The sequence below is a fragment of the Tenrec ecaudatus genome, chromosome 6, assembly GCF_050624435.1.
Source record: "Tenrec ecaudatus isolate mTenEca1 chromosome 6, mTenEca1.hap1, whole genome shotgun sequence".
Taxonomy (NCBI): domain Eukaryota; kingdom Metazoa; phylum Chordata; class Mammalia; order Afrosoricida; family Tenrecidae; genus Tenrec; species Tenrec ecaudatus.
The window spans coordinates 172176701-172192475 of record NC_134535.1 but is presented as its reverse complement, the minus strand read 5'-3'; the positions used below and the strand labels follow the sequence as shown (position 1 = coordinate 172192475).

At 45.9% G+C, this 15775-nt stretch overlaps 1 protein-coding gene across 1 annotated transcript in view; it reads right to left on the bottom strand.

Moving 5' to 3' along the window:
* The window catches only part of GPR158 (G protein-coupled receptor 158), a 465390-nt gene extending 450630 nt beyond the window's left edge, over positions 1-14760 (bottom strand). Inside the window, 1 exon segment of the mRNA XM_075553196.1 lies at positions 13244-14760. Coding sequence (XP_075409311.1) covers positions 13244-14139 — 896 coding nt within the window. The 5' untranslated portion in view covers positions 14140-14760.
* Positions 14761-15775: the final 1015 nt, after the last annotated feature.

The following is a 15775-nucleotide window of genomic DNA, read 5'->3' as shown; positions in this document are numbered from 1 at the left end:
CTAAAATTCTTAGAAGAAAAAGTACAGTCTATGCTGTCAGGATTAGCTTTTAACAATGGATTATCTAATTTAAAAACAACAACAAATAGCAAAAGACAAAATAAATACATAGGACCAAAGAACATTAGAAAATTTTATTCACCACAAAGTTAAACAAAAAGGTAAAAAGACAAGCTATCAACTAGGAGAATATCTTCAGAAATCACATATCTGATAAGAATCTAATAATATATATGAAACTTCAATAACAACAAATAGAAAAGTAACCCAATCATAAAATAAACAAGAAATTTGAAGAGATATTTCACCAAAGAGACCATTCAAATGGTCACCAAATACATGAAAAGATGCTAAGCTTCCTTAGCCATCAGAAAGATGAGAATAAAAACTAAAATAAAATACAACTTCACTCCCATTAAGATGGCTGTGTTAGTCTGGGTAGACTAGAGAAACAAATTCATAGACACTCATATATGTGTATGAGAAAGCTTTATAAACAAGAGCAGTTGAATATGGAGAAAACATCCCATCCCAGTCCAGATCAAGTCCGTCAGTCTGATATTAACCCATATGTCCCATAACAATCTATAAAGTCCTCTTCAGACTCACAAAACACAGGCAATGATGCCAAATGCAGGAAGATCACAGGCCAGTGGGCGCTACATCCCTTGGATCCAGAGGTGGTAGAGCATCTCAGAGCTGGCAGGGTCTCCCAGAGCATGGGGTCTATCAGGATAGTGCCATGTGTCTTGTCAGTAGATCATCACTCAGGGAATGAACAGAGAGTCTCTTTGCCTCCAAAGAGGAAATCAGGAATACCCAGAAGCCTCAGGGGAAGGCCATGCCCTCATTGACTATGACCTATCGACAGACTAGACTCTACCCCTGCACTCTCAATCCTCTCACGTCCCACATTGACACCAGATGATGTAACTGCCACAATGACTAAGATAAAAACAAAATATGTAAGTATTTTTTTTGAACTTCCTAATATGTGAGGAAATTGAAGTCCTTATTTCAGTTGCTAATTGCTGGTAGGAATGAAAAATATTACAGTCACTATGAGAAACGGGGTGTTGGTGCCTCAAAAAACTACAAATGGAACAACTATGTGACCCGGAAAGTTCACCTAAGTGTGTACCCAAAAGATTTCAAAACAGAGACTGCAGCACCATTCACAAAACCCAAGTGGTGGAGCCAACGCAAAACCCCCTCCACAGATGAAGAGGTGAACAAAAAGTAGTTCAAAAGAACAATGGAAATAAAGGCCTGATACATGAGACAGCATGAAGCGAGGGTGAAGACGTGATGCTGAATGAAATAAGTCAATTACAAAAGAAGACACATTGTATAACCTCATTTCTATAAAAAGACAAGAAAGGCCCCTGACAAACAGCACTATCATTAAAGAAAAAAACAAAGGTTGTATCGATAAGTTTCCCCTGCTGGAAAATTGTCCAATTCCAGCCAGAACTGATACCTTCTTTGGTCTTTTCACAAACAAATTAAAATCCCATAATTTTTTTGCCTTTAAGTGTTAGCTTATATATTGAGATAGATTTCATTTGTAAAATAGTCCAATAATCATTCTGCGTTCGGCAAAGCAAGTTGTAATGCTGGCTAAGTACCTTGCGCTGAAGTGTTTGCGAATAGTCTTTTATTCTTACGATCTTAGGCATGTCCTTCCCCATAGTATGAGTACAGTGTGGTGCCCAATTGTGTGGGAAAGACTTTTAGAATCCATGTCGTTGCTGCTGCTGTTGTGGGGGGCCACCAAGAGGGCAGCACGAAACACTGCCTGGGCCGGCCTCATGCTCACGGTTGTTACTCTATCTGAGCCCCTTGTTGCAGTCACTGAGTCAGTCCGTCCCCTTGAGCAGGCTCCTCTTGCTCACTGCCCAGCTACGGTTTCTCCAGGGCCTTGTCTCTCCACATGACATGGCCAAAGCACTTACGGTGAAGTGCTTACAAGGCGCATCCTGGCTGTACTTCTTCCAAGACACATTTGTTTGTTCTTCTAGCAGTCCATGGTACTTTGGATATAATTCTTCGGTCTTCCTTATTCAATGTCCAGCTACCATATGTATAAAAGGCCATTTAAAATACCATGCCTTGGGTCAAAGCACCTTAGTCCTCCACGTGGCATTCTTGCTCTTCAATGCTTTAAAGAGGTCTTGTGCAGCACATCTGCCCAATGCAACACTTTCTTCCATATCTTTTCTGTTGCTTCCATGAGCACTGATGATGGATTCAAGCGAGATGAAATCCCGGACGGACTCAATCTTCTCACCATGTATCATGGCGATCTCTATTACTGGTTTGCTTGAGAGGATTTTGGTTTTCTTTCCATTGAGTTGCAATCCATTCTGAAGTTGTATATCTTGATCTTCAGCAGCAAGTGCCTCAAGTCCTCTTCGATTCCAGCGAGCAGGGCTGTGTTGTGTGCATACTGCGGATTGCTAGTGAGCCTTCCTCAATGCTGATGTTCGCATTCAGAGTCCAGCTTCTCCCATGGTTTCCTCGGCATATAGATTGGACCGGCATGGGGGAAAGTTCAAACCCTAACACACTCTCTTCCTGATTTTAAACCTTTCTCTACCGCTTGTTCTGTTCAAATGACTGCCTCTTGGTCTATGTGCAGATTCCACATGAGCACAATTCCCATGCTTCATAATGCTATCCACAGAGATACGTTTTTTATGATCCACACACTGCCTTTGCAGAGTCACTAAACACAAGGAAACCTCTTTCTGCTATCCTTTGCTGTCAGCCAAGATCCATCTCACATCAGGAGTGCCTCTCATTCACTGCCCTTGTCTAATTCTGGCTTGAAGAGCTCCTTTGTAATGTACTGCTGCAACAATTTTCCAATGATCTTCAACATAATTCAGTTTTCATGTGAGATGAATGACATCTGTTTATAAGTTCCACATTCTTTGAGGTCACGGTCCTTTGAGTCATCCTTCTTTGGCACAAATACTCATCTCTTCTAGACTGGCCAGCTCGTGTTTGCCAAATTCCTTGGCACAGCTAATGAGTGCTTTTAGCATTATATCTGCGTGTGGCAACATCTCAATTGCTATTCTGTCCATTCCTGGAGTTCTGATTTGTTTGTTTTTTTTATGAACCCTTCCATGTAGCTTGGGAGTCTCCCTTCAGTACCACTGGTTCTTCATCAGATGCCACCCCTAGAAAGAGTTGGATGTTGACCAGTTCGTTTGGGCACAGTAACTCTGTGCTCTTTCCGTACTCATCTGTCCGTAAAAGCATTCACATTGCAACTCAAAGCTTTCATTTTTTTCTTCAGGCCTTTCAGCTTGAAAAATGTCCTTTCTTTTTTGGTCTCCAAATAATTTATTATAATAATTTACTTTGTCTTATTGAGTTGCTCTTCGAGATATTTTCTTCGGCTCACTTATTATTTTACTACGTGTCATAAGAACTCTGAAAAGCAAAGTTTCTTTAGCTTCTGGTCCAGATTTCTGTGTATTTCACATGTATGAAGAAAGAAATGAGGTTGCATATTTCATTACACTTTGTCTTTTTAAACAGAACAATTGTAAAGACAAATAGCAATCTATTTATTCACATTAATAATGTCCAAATTGTGTGGTTTCATATGTGATATTTTACTTCACCTTAGTAAATTAAAGTTGATCATAGAAATGTATCGTTAGAAAAATCTTAGAATTTATTTTTTCCATTTTGCAATGTTATATTTGGTCAGAAATAAAAATGCCATTAATTATAAAATGCATTATTATATTGGTGCTACTGAAGAAAATGTATGCCATCTAAAGTGACATGTTACCTACCCATCATAAGACATATATCCACAAGAGAGGCATTAAAATGTGGGAAAGGTGTTACACCTTTTAAAGCTCCAAGGCAGCAGAGGGGGTTATGCCTCCAGCTACTGACAGCAAGGTCAGCAGTTTGACTCCACCAGTAGTTCCAAACTTTCTGCTCCTGTGAAGATTTATAGCCTCAGAAACCCAACTTGGAAGCTCTAATCTGTCTTCTATGGTCACTAGGAGTCAATTAGATGGCGGTGGGAGTGGGGGGGGGGCGTCACACCTTCCCTTCCTTAGATAAAATCTATGGATTTCATTATTCCATAAAGGGGGTGGGAGGGTGGGGGGATGGGCCGGGCATCACACCTTCCCTTCCTTAGATAAAATCTATGGATTTCATTATTCCATAAAGGTTCTTTCCATCATCATATGACGCATTTCACCAGACAAATAAATAGTACGAAAATTAAGTTAAAGAAATGAAAGATAGGGTAATTCTGAGATTGATTAAATTATTTTAATGATCGTATAGGATTTTTAAAAATCTTGTATTTTAAACTTCTATACGGTTTGGGGGTAAAGTAACAACAAATATTATAATAGATTAAAAATAGGCCTCAATTAATTACTTAGAAGTATTCGTTAACAAATTATCTATGTGTGAGAGACTATGCCAAAATTAAGGAGTGGGGGGAAGGGCGGGGGGAGGGGATTTTCCTAACAATCTATAACACTGGAAATGGAATTAGGTGTATCTTGTGCTTGCTTTAAGACCCTATAATGCCCAGAGTATCAGAAATACAATTCATCTTGGTCCTTACACTCGACTTGGCCCTGGACGAAAGGGAACGTAAAGTCCTAGGAAAGACTCTTAATCCAGGAGGATTAAACCCTCTCTCTCAAAATGAAACCGCCTTTCTTGGAACAGCTTATCCACCACGATAGTTTTCTAGTCAGTTTTCTGTGGTTTCGTTTCCTGTCAGAGGAAAGATTTTTTTTTTCTTTTTTTGATGACTAAATGCCCAGCCAAAGTGGAAATTACACACAGAAATGGTTTGTTACTAAAAGTGGAAACGCTGATAAGGCTAAACGACCAGCAAAGCAAACCCCACTAATTCATATGCTGTTGCTGTGCTGGGAAAGAGCTTGCTAACTCAACTGATCACAGATTCTCCTGTGCGGATCCCTGGGACCCGGGAACTGCCTGGTGGCACACATGGCCATCACGCTGTCAAATTTATTAATGATCCCAATACACAATTTTAGTAATTCTGCTTCAGTAACCCAGTGACCATCCATCCTGAATTGAAGAAAGACAAGGCCCTAATGCTCCTGTAACCCCGACTGCCAAAATGCACCAACAATGTATTTTTTCATCCCAGTATATAATTACAAAGCACGGAGTATATTGAATACACTCTCTCTGCCATCAAGACAATTCTGATTATGGTGACCCTATAGGAAGACCCTATAGGATCCTATAGAACTGTCCCTTTGGGTTTCTAAGGTTATAAATCTTTTGAGGGGCAGTAAACTTCACTTTTCACCCATGGAGCAACTCCTAGATTCGAACTGCCAACCTCGTGGTAAACAGCCCATTAAATAAACCAGAGCTCCTTTTGAAAGCCTGAGCAGTATATACCAAAGAGTTCTGAAGTACAAAGTAGCTTTTGACTTATGCAGCAGTGGAGACTATAAATATTAATCTAGAAAGGGTACCAGCGAGACATACACTCCTATAACCTATTTGGAAGTCATAGTAATTCTATTTCTGCTCCTGAATATATATTCTAGACAATAGCAAGATTATACAATGTCACTATTGACCCAAATAAATCACCTTCTTTGAAATGTTAAGGTAACCACAAACAGAAATTTTTCTCTTTTTTTTAAGAGTAATGACTTTTAAGGAGCTTCAAGATGTATGATCTTCAGGGACAGTACAGAGACATGCTACGGTCCACAGCTTAGAAATCTGTGAACCAACATGTTGATTTTCAAGGAAATGTCATGGAATCTTTCAAGATCTAGAAACTCAGATCACACTTATTCTTACTTCACAGTGGAGTTTCCATTGCTGCTAGGATATATACACTTTACTCTGTCTGACGGAAGGGAATAATCTGTGGTCATGAGAGAATTTTTTTAATCAAACACCTATGAACATAATCTGCATCACTGTGATCAAGCTGAACTTCCATTTAGTGGTATGCATAATCAGAAGATTTAAGGTTACAAGGATCGTTGGAGGGTCACGTAGTTAAAACCCCTGGATTTACAGATGAGGAAACTGCGGGGGGGGGGGGGGGCGGGAGAGAGAGAGAGAGTGCTGGCCCCAGTAAGATCGTAACTGAAGGACATGGTCCGTGCTGCTGCCTTCATCTTCTGCTTCTAAAGACCATATTCCCGCCATGGCCCACTGCTCTTCTACACTTTCCCAATAATGAGAAATAAAAACACACCATTATGTAAATGATAAATCACTATGGCGCACGGTAGTAACACAGCTATGCTACGAACTGTTACAGTCAGTTAAGGACAGTATTTGAGAAGACAGACACTATTACTACAAAGTACTCAACTTCCCGTGAAGATGCGCCTTCATTTAGCCTTTGCAGACGTCCAGTGGCACTCATGACCACACCCACTTTACCGATGAGATCAAGGACACGCAAAAACCTCAAGAGCAAAGGGTCATCGAAAAACCCTCAGACGGTGTCATATGAACACCAGGAAAATACCTCTCATGCTCCTACAGGCCAAGCTCTTCGCCATCTCCGCGTGTACCAAAAACCCCTGAAGACACAGGACATGAGTGGGGAGGAGCAAGAGGCTCATTTATTGTGTAAGTCGCTGAGTGATGGTTTTCACTGTAAGCAAAAAGTCTGTATCAGAATCTCAGAAAGCGCAGTCAGGGACAATGATGTCCGTGAGATTCTGCAAAGGGCCTCTCACTCTATGGTGAGCTTATCTTCATTGGCCTGTTCTCTGTCATCCAAACACCAGATCTGACCTCACTCTCTGCATGCCCCTCCCCTGTCAATAAGACTTCCACGAGGCATGTCTTCCTGTGGATCAACCCTGTTTTTCCCAGGCTTCTGTTTTCGTTACCTGGATCATGCCACGTAGATCTCATAGACCCAGAAGTTATACAAATATTTAGAGACTACCAAGTTCATTCTCACATTTCTTTATGCAGAGCCCTGTTTCTAGAGAGGTAATATCATTAGAGGAAACAAATTGACACTGGAGGTAAAGTTCTGGTTTCAATCTACATCAATGTGCACTACAAATCTTCCAGATTTCCTGGCATAGAGGATGAATGCTTCCAGGGCCTGCGCTGCTTTCTGAAACATTTCGGTGGGTATTCTGTCACTTCATGGGGTCTTGTTTGTGGCTAGCGCATTCAGTGCAGCTAGAACGTCTTCCTTCACCACCATTGGGTCTTGCTCATAGGCTACCTCCTCAAAGACATCTTTAGAGGTTGAAACTCAAGAAGGTCACTTTGAGGACTAAGGTGTGCCTGACCCAAACCATGGTGTTTTCAATTACCTCACATGCATGTGCAAGCGGGACACTGAATAAGAGAAGCAAAGAAGAACCAATGCATTTGAACTCTGGTGCTGGTGGAGAGCACTGAATGCACCCGGGACTGTCCCAGGACAAACAAAATCTGCCCTGGGAGAAGCAGATCAGAGTGGCCTGGAGGCAACGGTGGCCAGACAGCATCTTATATACGCTTGACATGGTGTCAGGAGAGACCAGTCCCTGGAGAAGGACGTCGTGCTTGGCAGCAGGACACTGACAGAGAGGAAGCCCCTCAGAGGGAAGGACTGGCACAGTGGCTGCAACAATGGGTTGCAGTTGTCGGACGAGGAGTGCCCGGCAGTGCTTTTCTACTGGGCATAGGTCACTAGGAGTTGGAACGGAGTAGATGGCACCTGACAACAACAGTTTCTATTCTCTTCTGCTTTCTCTTGAATTGAGCTTTTTCTGCGTTGTATCTTGTTGTCATTGTTTGTTTGTTGGGGGATGTTGTTTTGCTTTTGGTAGGGTTTTCTTTATAAATAATTCAAGATAGGCACATTTAGAAAGACAGTACAAGATTAATAGTTTCTTGGGCTTATGGCACCTTCTCATCTTTGGTTTGGGGCGAGTGTTGCCCTTTGGGTCTGGTATAGTTCCTTATGTGAAGGATCACATTCTTCGTGGGTGTTATTGTTTATTTTAGAGGGCCATCTAATATTTGGCTAAAGGATGAAGTGCCTTCAGTTTTAAGTTAGAAGGATGTCTTAGGGCAACAGTCTTGGGAACACGTAATCTCTCAAGTATCTTAAGTCTATGCATCAATATTTATTATAAGGCAACTCAAGCCTGAATTCCATAGGAAAAGATTCCCATGAGTCTAAGAACCAGATGCAAAGGAGGATGTGTACTGGGTACACTGTGAATTAGAAGATAGTGTTGCACTAGGATGTTTTTATATACATGGGAGCAAGTGATGATGGTGGCATGTGTGCAAGTGTGCTTGACCTGCTGGATGAATATTTGGATTGTAATAAGAGATGTAAGAGCCCCCAATAAAAGTATTTAATTTTAAATAAAAGAACAAAAAATAAGCAAAAGAAAGAAAGAATGACTTTCGCAATAGAACTCGCCTTCATTTAAATTCACCAAACTAATAAGTACCTTCTATCTGTATTAATCACTGAGCAGTCCAGCTATGAACTCAACAGAATGAGACTCAGGATCCTTAGCACTTTCAGCTCCAAAAGAAAAGTAACTACACAAAACCAGAAGAGTCTAGATACAAGGAATAGTCTACAAAGACATGACAAATCTAACACTATAAGAAAAAATAGTCTAAGTTTAAAGCATTAATTACTACCACTCTCTTTGGAATATAAGTAGAACAATGAGAACTGGAATGGTTTTACTTGGAGTCTTTAACAAAAGGCTCAAGAGAGATTGAGTTACAGGAAACTGGTGCCCTTTTTGAAAGAAATAGCAATAAGCTTCATTCCATGGGAATCTTATGTTAGGTTTTCTAATTTAATTCACATGTGCCATTCAGAAACAGAGGAGAATAAAATTTCAAGTTTATTCTGAGAGATTCTTTTAGAAGATAAATATTAATATAAGGAAGATATTAACTTAAGAAAGTGGTTGATTATATGTTCCTCGCATTACTTTTGGATGTCACATTTTGGATTTACATCTTATAAAAGTAAAATATAATGTAAGGTAATGCTTTCATCTTGTAAGTCAGACCTTGGGAAATAACGGATCTTACAGGACAATTTTAACTACAAAACTTTTCCTCCTTTTCTGTAAGTAAACCATGATCATGGAATTTTTTTATTATAAACTTCCATTAAGACTTTTTACAAATACTCCTCTACAGGTTCAAAATACCATTTAACATCGTAAGTAGGCCTCCTAATTTCACTTGAGATTTGTCATATAACCATAGCTGTCCAATATTCTCTAACAATATTGTGGAATTTTATAACTACATCTTTTATTACTAAACCTCATCAACAGTAGCAGGGAAAAAAAGAGGGGGGGGAACCCTCTCTCTTATGTGAGTACACAGTCAGAAAAGGTTCATTTAAATATTACCCCAAATGTGCAAAATAAATAATACAATCATTTTTTAAGTCAGCAGCTGTATTTTATTATCTATTTTTTTGTTTAAAAAAAAGATAGAAAATAAAATGTCTCTGGGGCATATACTGGGTGCCAAGTTCAGACAGCCACAGAAAAATGAGTTTGGGATACTGCACATCAAGCAGAGGCAGTAGGCCTCCATCTCTTTCTTCTGCTGCTGGAAACTAAGTGATTCTTTTTTCTTAAAGACAAGTAGTTCACCTTTCTAGTTCTGTTTTGTTTTCTATGAAAACAACAGGTAGAGCGATCGGTTCTTATAAAGACTTCTACTAGTCCTCATCATGCATATCCGTATCTTTGCTCGGTACAGGATTTAAGGAGCCCAGGACATGGGGTGATAATACTCACCGGAGGGCACTTCACGCTGCTGTCTATAGATGTTGCCCCGACTGACCAGCTCCTAGACAGCACCAGAGACTATGTAACCGGGCATTTTCCTTGGCTGAACACTACCCACGGTGATAAAAGTACTTCGAGACTCAGCTAGAGGAAGCACTATTCTTTGAAAAGAGTCTCAAATTAGACAGGGGTGTAATGTGAGCCCTCACAAGGCCCAGGCCCTTTGTGTCCTCAGTCGTTTTTATCTTGTCCATCTGAGGTCCACGTTGGTGACCTGTGTCCCTCTGGATCCATAGGAGAAATGATTCTGGAAATGAGAGGTCCTCACATCTATTCCCCATGGGTGACCATTGAAAATACATGTGCTTTGAAGCAGAAGCAGCAACTGCCTGGCTGGCAGCACCCCTAGGCCTACTCCTTTATAAGTCAAGTGTTTACCACAGTGGGTGAGAGCGTGGAGCGGACTCCAATCCTGGCTCCACATGTTATGTGTTCTTCACCACGACCTTTAACATCATGCATTTTAGGTTACTTTTCTGTAAAATAAGGAAAATAATAAAGCCTCACTCATATAAGTTGTTGTTGGGATTAATCAAGATAATACATGCAAAGTAGTACAGAAACTAAAGTGAAAAACTAGATAGATAGATAGATAGATAGATAGATAGATAGATAGATAGATAGATAGACAGACAGACAGATCGCTTGATCCTGGGATTGCTGGAGAGACTTATGGAAAATCTACAAATGACTTGCTGGCTGTAAATGACATCTGGCTGCTTTTGGCTCTTCTGAGCAAAAGATATGGCAAAGGCTACAGGCTTGGCTCAGCTCTCACTAAGAGGATTCTGCAGAGATCAGGAGGAAATGAGATTATCCTGAGAAGAAGGGAAGAGTCACTCTGGTTAAAGACTGAATCTTTAAGAGAGAGATAAAATGGAAACAAAGACATAATACAGTCATACCGAACCAGAGAAAGGAGGCTGTTTTCATGTCTTCTCAAATGTGGCCCACATTAAAGTTACAGAGCTTTATAACTGAACGTCTCCTTGAAGATGATTTGTTTTCAAGGCAGACGAAGCTCCAGAGAAGTCAAACAACTTGCTCAAGACCATTCAGCAATAAGTGTCAGCACCAAGACTGGTCTCCACCACCACCACCACCCCCATCCCCACTCCCAGCCCCCATTGGGTCACCTCATATTGTCTGGTCTCTCTCATTAGTCAGCGTCCTATCCAGGATGTGCCAAACGCATCACAAATACACAACAAAACACACCTGGGAGAGGTTCATCTGTTTTCCCCGAGTGCCGGAAAACTACAGAAGAAACCTACATCACCAAAACCTTCTTTGCAGGCCAATCCACCGTGGTAACCAAGAAGACTCCCACCCAACCTGCAGCCCTCTCACGGGTCCGCTCTGGAGAGTCTACTCCTTTCGCTCCATCTCTCTCTCGCTCTCTCTCTCGCTCTCTCTCTCGCTCTCTCTCTGCATGGAAGTATATATACCTATACATATATATTATGAATTGACTGATGACTGATGAGCAGTTCATCCCTCTTACTTTCAACAATCCGCACAGCGTTTACGTCACCTCATTCATTGGTCCTCCCCGCCATGTAGCATCAAGTATCCTGTTTCCATTTCTCCCAGGGTCTGGGGGTGGGAGGTGGGGGATGCAAAGGAGATGACGCTCTTTGGATCTCAAATGGTCCATTCTCCCAAGATGTACGTGCCTTACATACATAATTAATGTTATTGCTCCCCCTTAGAGATCCATCTGTCCTTTAGCTGAAAACTGGGCCCCCAGGGGCAAAGCTCACTTTCAGACCTGTAGGGTGACTAAGGGCCAGAGTGTCAGGACCACCACCCATCTCTCTCTGACTAATAAGACTGTCCCCTTTTCAGATTTTGAGTCTTCAGCCACATTTCACCTACTCCATCCAGGGCCTTCGAATGTGATCCCTTGGAGAGAAGTCATTAGGAAGAACCAGGCACCATCTAGTTTTTCTGATCTTGGGTTCGTGGAGACTGATGTTGCCGTGGTCCTTTAGCAACTGGACTAACTGGCTCCAAGCATCTTCACTGTTTACCACTAACCTCCAGATGGGAAGAGATCTCTGGTTGCTATTAACAGGGGCTCACAAGCTTTCAGGGCACCAGTCGCTCCTAACCAAAGTAGGGCACTTGGAGCATTGTCTTGTGACTTGTGCCAAGTGATCTAGGTTGTCCCATCAAAGAACTCCTAGGTTCAGTAACTCTTTTCCTCGATGTACTGGTTTACATGTCTACGAAATCTGCATAACTTTGCTCCCAGCATACGCTCCACCTCCTTCCTAGCTAAATAAAAGGAAAATACTCCCCGTAAAAAGATCTTCTATCAAATTGATCTGTTTATACTCTGCCTCCACGCCTTTTCAGCCTGTGGGTCTATCGGTTCAATCTACTTGTAGATCGCCATTCCTGCAGGCTGTGTATCCAACAGTATTTACCTCTGCTACCTTTTAAGTCTTGAACTTCTCTCAGACGCCCCCTTCCCTCTGTGAGGCTATTCCTAGAAGCCCCGCACCTCAAAGGTCAAGCAACCCCAGGGCAGACTCTACGGCCTGATTATTTACAAATGCTCAACTTCCCTCAAGCGCCACGAAGCTGTGAGTTAACTTTCCTCCACGCTCCCCGAGTGATTCATGCCGAACTGATCTCCTCCTTCCCTGAGATAACTGCCACCAGGCTAGTTTACAACGTGAGTGTGAGCCTGTGAAGGAGACCTGAATCCCAAGTCAATCTAACAGAGAACCCGAGAAAGAGGGGGACCAAGATGACGGATGGGAGTGGGGGTGGGGTGGCGGGGCAGACCAGCAGAACTACAGGGGAGAGTCTGGGTCCTGGCAATAATTCCAGTTATCGCCTGCCCAGGGAAGAGAAGGGCGGAGAGGACGCACTGATTGTCTGCCAACGGACCGAGAGACTCCGGGGCTAGCCGCACAGGGAGGGAAACGCTCTCCGCTGCAGCTCCCTCTGCTCCGCTCACTCGCCACTCCGCGGGCGTGATGAACACACTCGAACCTGCCTGGTTTCCTCCATCACCCACAACCCAGGACTCTCCCCGTTCTCCTGAGGGTCGGCGAAACGGCTCTGTAGAGGTGCCAGTGTCTCTCTCCGCTCTACCGAGCGCCCCCACCTCCTCCTTCCAGGGAAGCGAAGCGGAAGAAAGACTTTCGCTGAGCGTCTGAAGCTGACCAGCCTGGGGTACTTGCTTAATGAGCACATACTCGGGGTGCCCCTCAGCCCACCGCGGGCTCTGCTCCAAGAATGGCAGCGCCATGGGACCCAACCGAGCGCGCTTTCCACACACACGTACGCCCCCCATCTAAACCGAATGGCAGAGTTTGCTTTGGGTTTGGTTTGGTTTGAGGATTTTTTTTCCCTCCCTCCCCTACCTGAATTCAGGGACCAAGTTCGGTTGCAACCCGTAGAAAGCAGCGGAGAGAGTGACCAGCCAGCCGGGCTTGTAACTCCCGTTCTCGCACTCCAGATAAGGCGGGGACCACTTGACGTGGTTTTTATCCCCGCCGGGCCCATCTCTGCGCCGCCAGCTGTGGCCCAGGCCCCGGGGCCCCTGATGGGAACCGCGGCGGTGCAAGTGGGGCCTCCACCTGCGCCGGAGGCCGTGGAACCACTCGGTGTCCAGCGTGGCGTTGGCCAGGTGGTGCGCCGAGGAGGACAGGTCCTGGAGCAGGATGCGGTTCTCCTCGCGCGTGGCCTGGAGGAAAACGTGCGGGGCAGCGGGCGCGGGCAGGGACTCGGGGCTGAAGGTGATGGCCGCGCGCGAGACGCTGGGCTCGCCCTCCAGGAGGCTGCGCACCAGCGCCTGGTACCACTCCAGGTCGACCTGCAAGTTCTGCTCCCGCGACTGATTGCTCTGCAGCATCAGAGTGAGGAAGTTGGTGGCGTGTGTCAGCGTGTCCAGCGCTCCGTGCAAGGCGGGGTGAGAGCTGGCGAAGGCCGGCGACTTCCCCGGCAGGCCGGCCAACTCGTAGCGGCCAGAGCAATTGGCTCGCCTCAGCTGGAGGGAGTCCCCGGTATAGAGGTACGAGGCCACGTCCACGGGCACCTCCTCGGCCAGTTTCTGCGCCAACATGGTGCCGTCCGTGGAGTGGCTCCAGGGCAGCGGAGGGTCCGAGGCAGCCGCTCGGGCCGCAGGCGGGGCGTGCTGCTTCCCCTTCAGGGTCCTCTCTCGAGGGGAATCCGGCCGTCGCGGGTGGTCGCGGCTGGCCGCCACCGTTCCCAAGCCCAGCTGCGCGGCCAGCAGGCAGAGGAGTAAGAGGTGAGCCATGGCCGGCGCCCGTCTGTCTGGAGGAAAGCAGGGGAGAGGACGGGAGGAGTCACTTTTCAAAGCCTGGCCATCAATGTATCCACCTGGAGAGTTTCGCGTGCAGTCTTCCCCCGTCCTTTCGCAGATGGCACCGGACGAGCCAACGGGACGTTCACCTGGAACCTGTTTCCAAATTGGCCCGCGAGGTTGGGCTCCCGGTCGCCGGAAACCGGATCACCTGTAGCAATGCTGGCCGCACGCGCTCCCACCCCCACGGGTCGGCTCAGGCTTCCGCACCTCGCAGCTCGGAGCGGAACAGGTTACATCCCCTTGGGCTGGCGGCAGCGGAGCCTGCGGCCGTCTCCCTGCTCAGCCGTGTCCACCGCCGCTCTCAGTGAGGTGTGTTCCAGAGATGCTGCTGCCGCTGCCGCCGCCGCCGCGGCCACCGAAGACGCCGCTCCATCAACTCGCCGGTGGCAGGTCGTTCCCGCCTCCCGGCGCTGGCTCCGCCTCGTTCCCTGGCCGGCCCGGCGCGCGCGCACCCGGACCCGCGCCCGCCAGCGTCCGGGGAAGTCCCCGGGAGCGCCGGCGTCTTTCAGAGCTGTCCGTCTCTCGCGAGTCGCCCGGGCCCCGCAGCTGGTTCCGTTGGATCCACACTGCTGCCTCTCCTGGTTCTCATCCCCCGGGGGGCGGAGGGGGGCGGGAAGCCGGGTGTCAAGAGGCAGTTTAGGCGCCGCAAAACCCCTAGCGGGGCGGATGGCACTCGTCTGGTCCCCTGTTTGGTCGGCTCCTGCGTCAATCAGCCGCCTGCCATTGGTTGGGCTGGGCGGGAGCTGTCCAGTGCTGAACCGCGGTGGCACGGAGGTGGAGGTGGAGGCGGCGGCAGCGCGGGCGGCTGCTGCGCCCGGTCCTTGCACCCACTCGTGTTCCCTCCCTGATGACTCGGAACCCTGCGGGGTGCAGGCGGGGGCGGGCAGGAGTGGCTCGGAGCGAAGGGAACGCGGACATGCAGAGGAGGAGGAGGAGGAGTGTGTTGGCGTCTTGCATTCTTCCTTAAAACCAGCCTTTTCTCCTGCCTGGAAAAGCGGGTGGGTGGGAGCGTTGGGGGGGTGAGGGAGCTGAAAGGGAGTTTTCTGTCCTGATGTAAATGGAAGGGGAGGGGCGTAGGATGGAGACGTGTCCTCCGAGCATCTGCTCATTTTTGGGCAAGTGATCAAATCCTCCTCCTAGAAATAATTAAAACCTACTTTCTGAGGCTGATCTAACTGGGAGAGAGTAATGGAGACATCTACCGGCTGAGCTTTAAGGATGGGGGGGGGGGAGCGGTTGGGGAGGGATGCCAGGTTTTGTTGTTGTTTTTAAGAACCTCTGCTTTGGAGAGGAGACCAGGTTGGAGAGGAGCCTATGAGAGTGTCTAAGAGATTCATGAACGGGGCGAGAATGAGAATGAGCGCGTCTGTGTTGAGTGGGAAGGGAAGTGATGCTGACTGAAGTTCCTGGAACCGGTGAATAACAACTTCTTGTTAGCTGTAAGTTCCGCTTATCCCAGTGGAAGAAAGGAGGGCTGAATCTATATTCCCAACAACCCCAATTACTGGGAAATCCTGCCCTAGAGTCTGCTGCATTTGCGTTCATAAAGGAATTTTGGAGGGGCTTG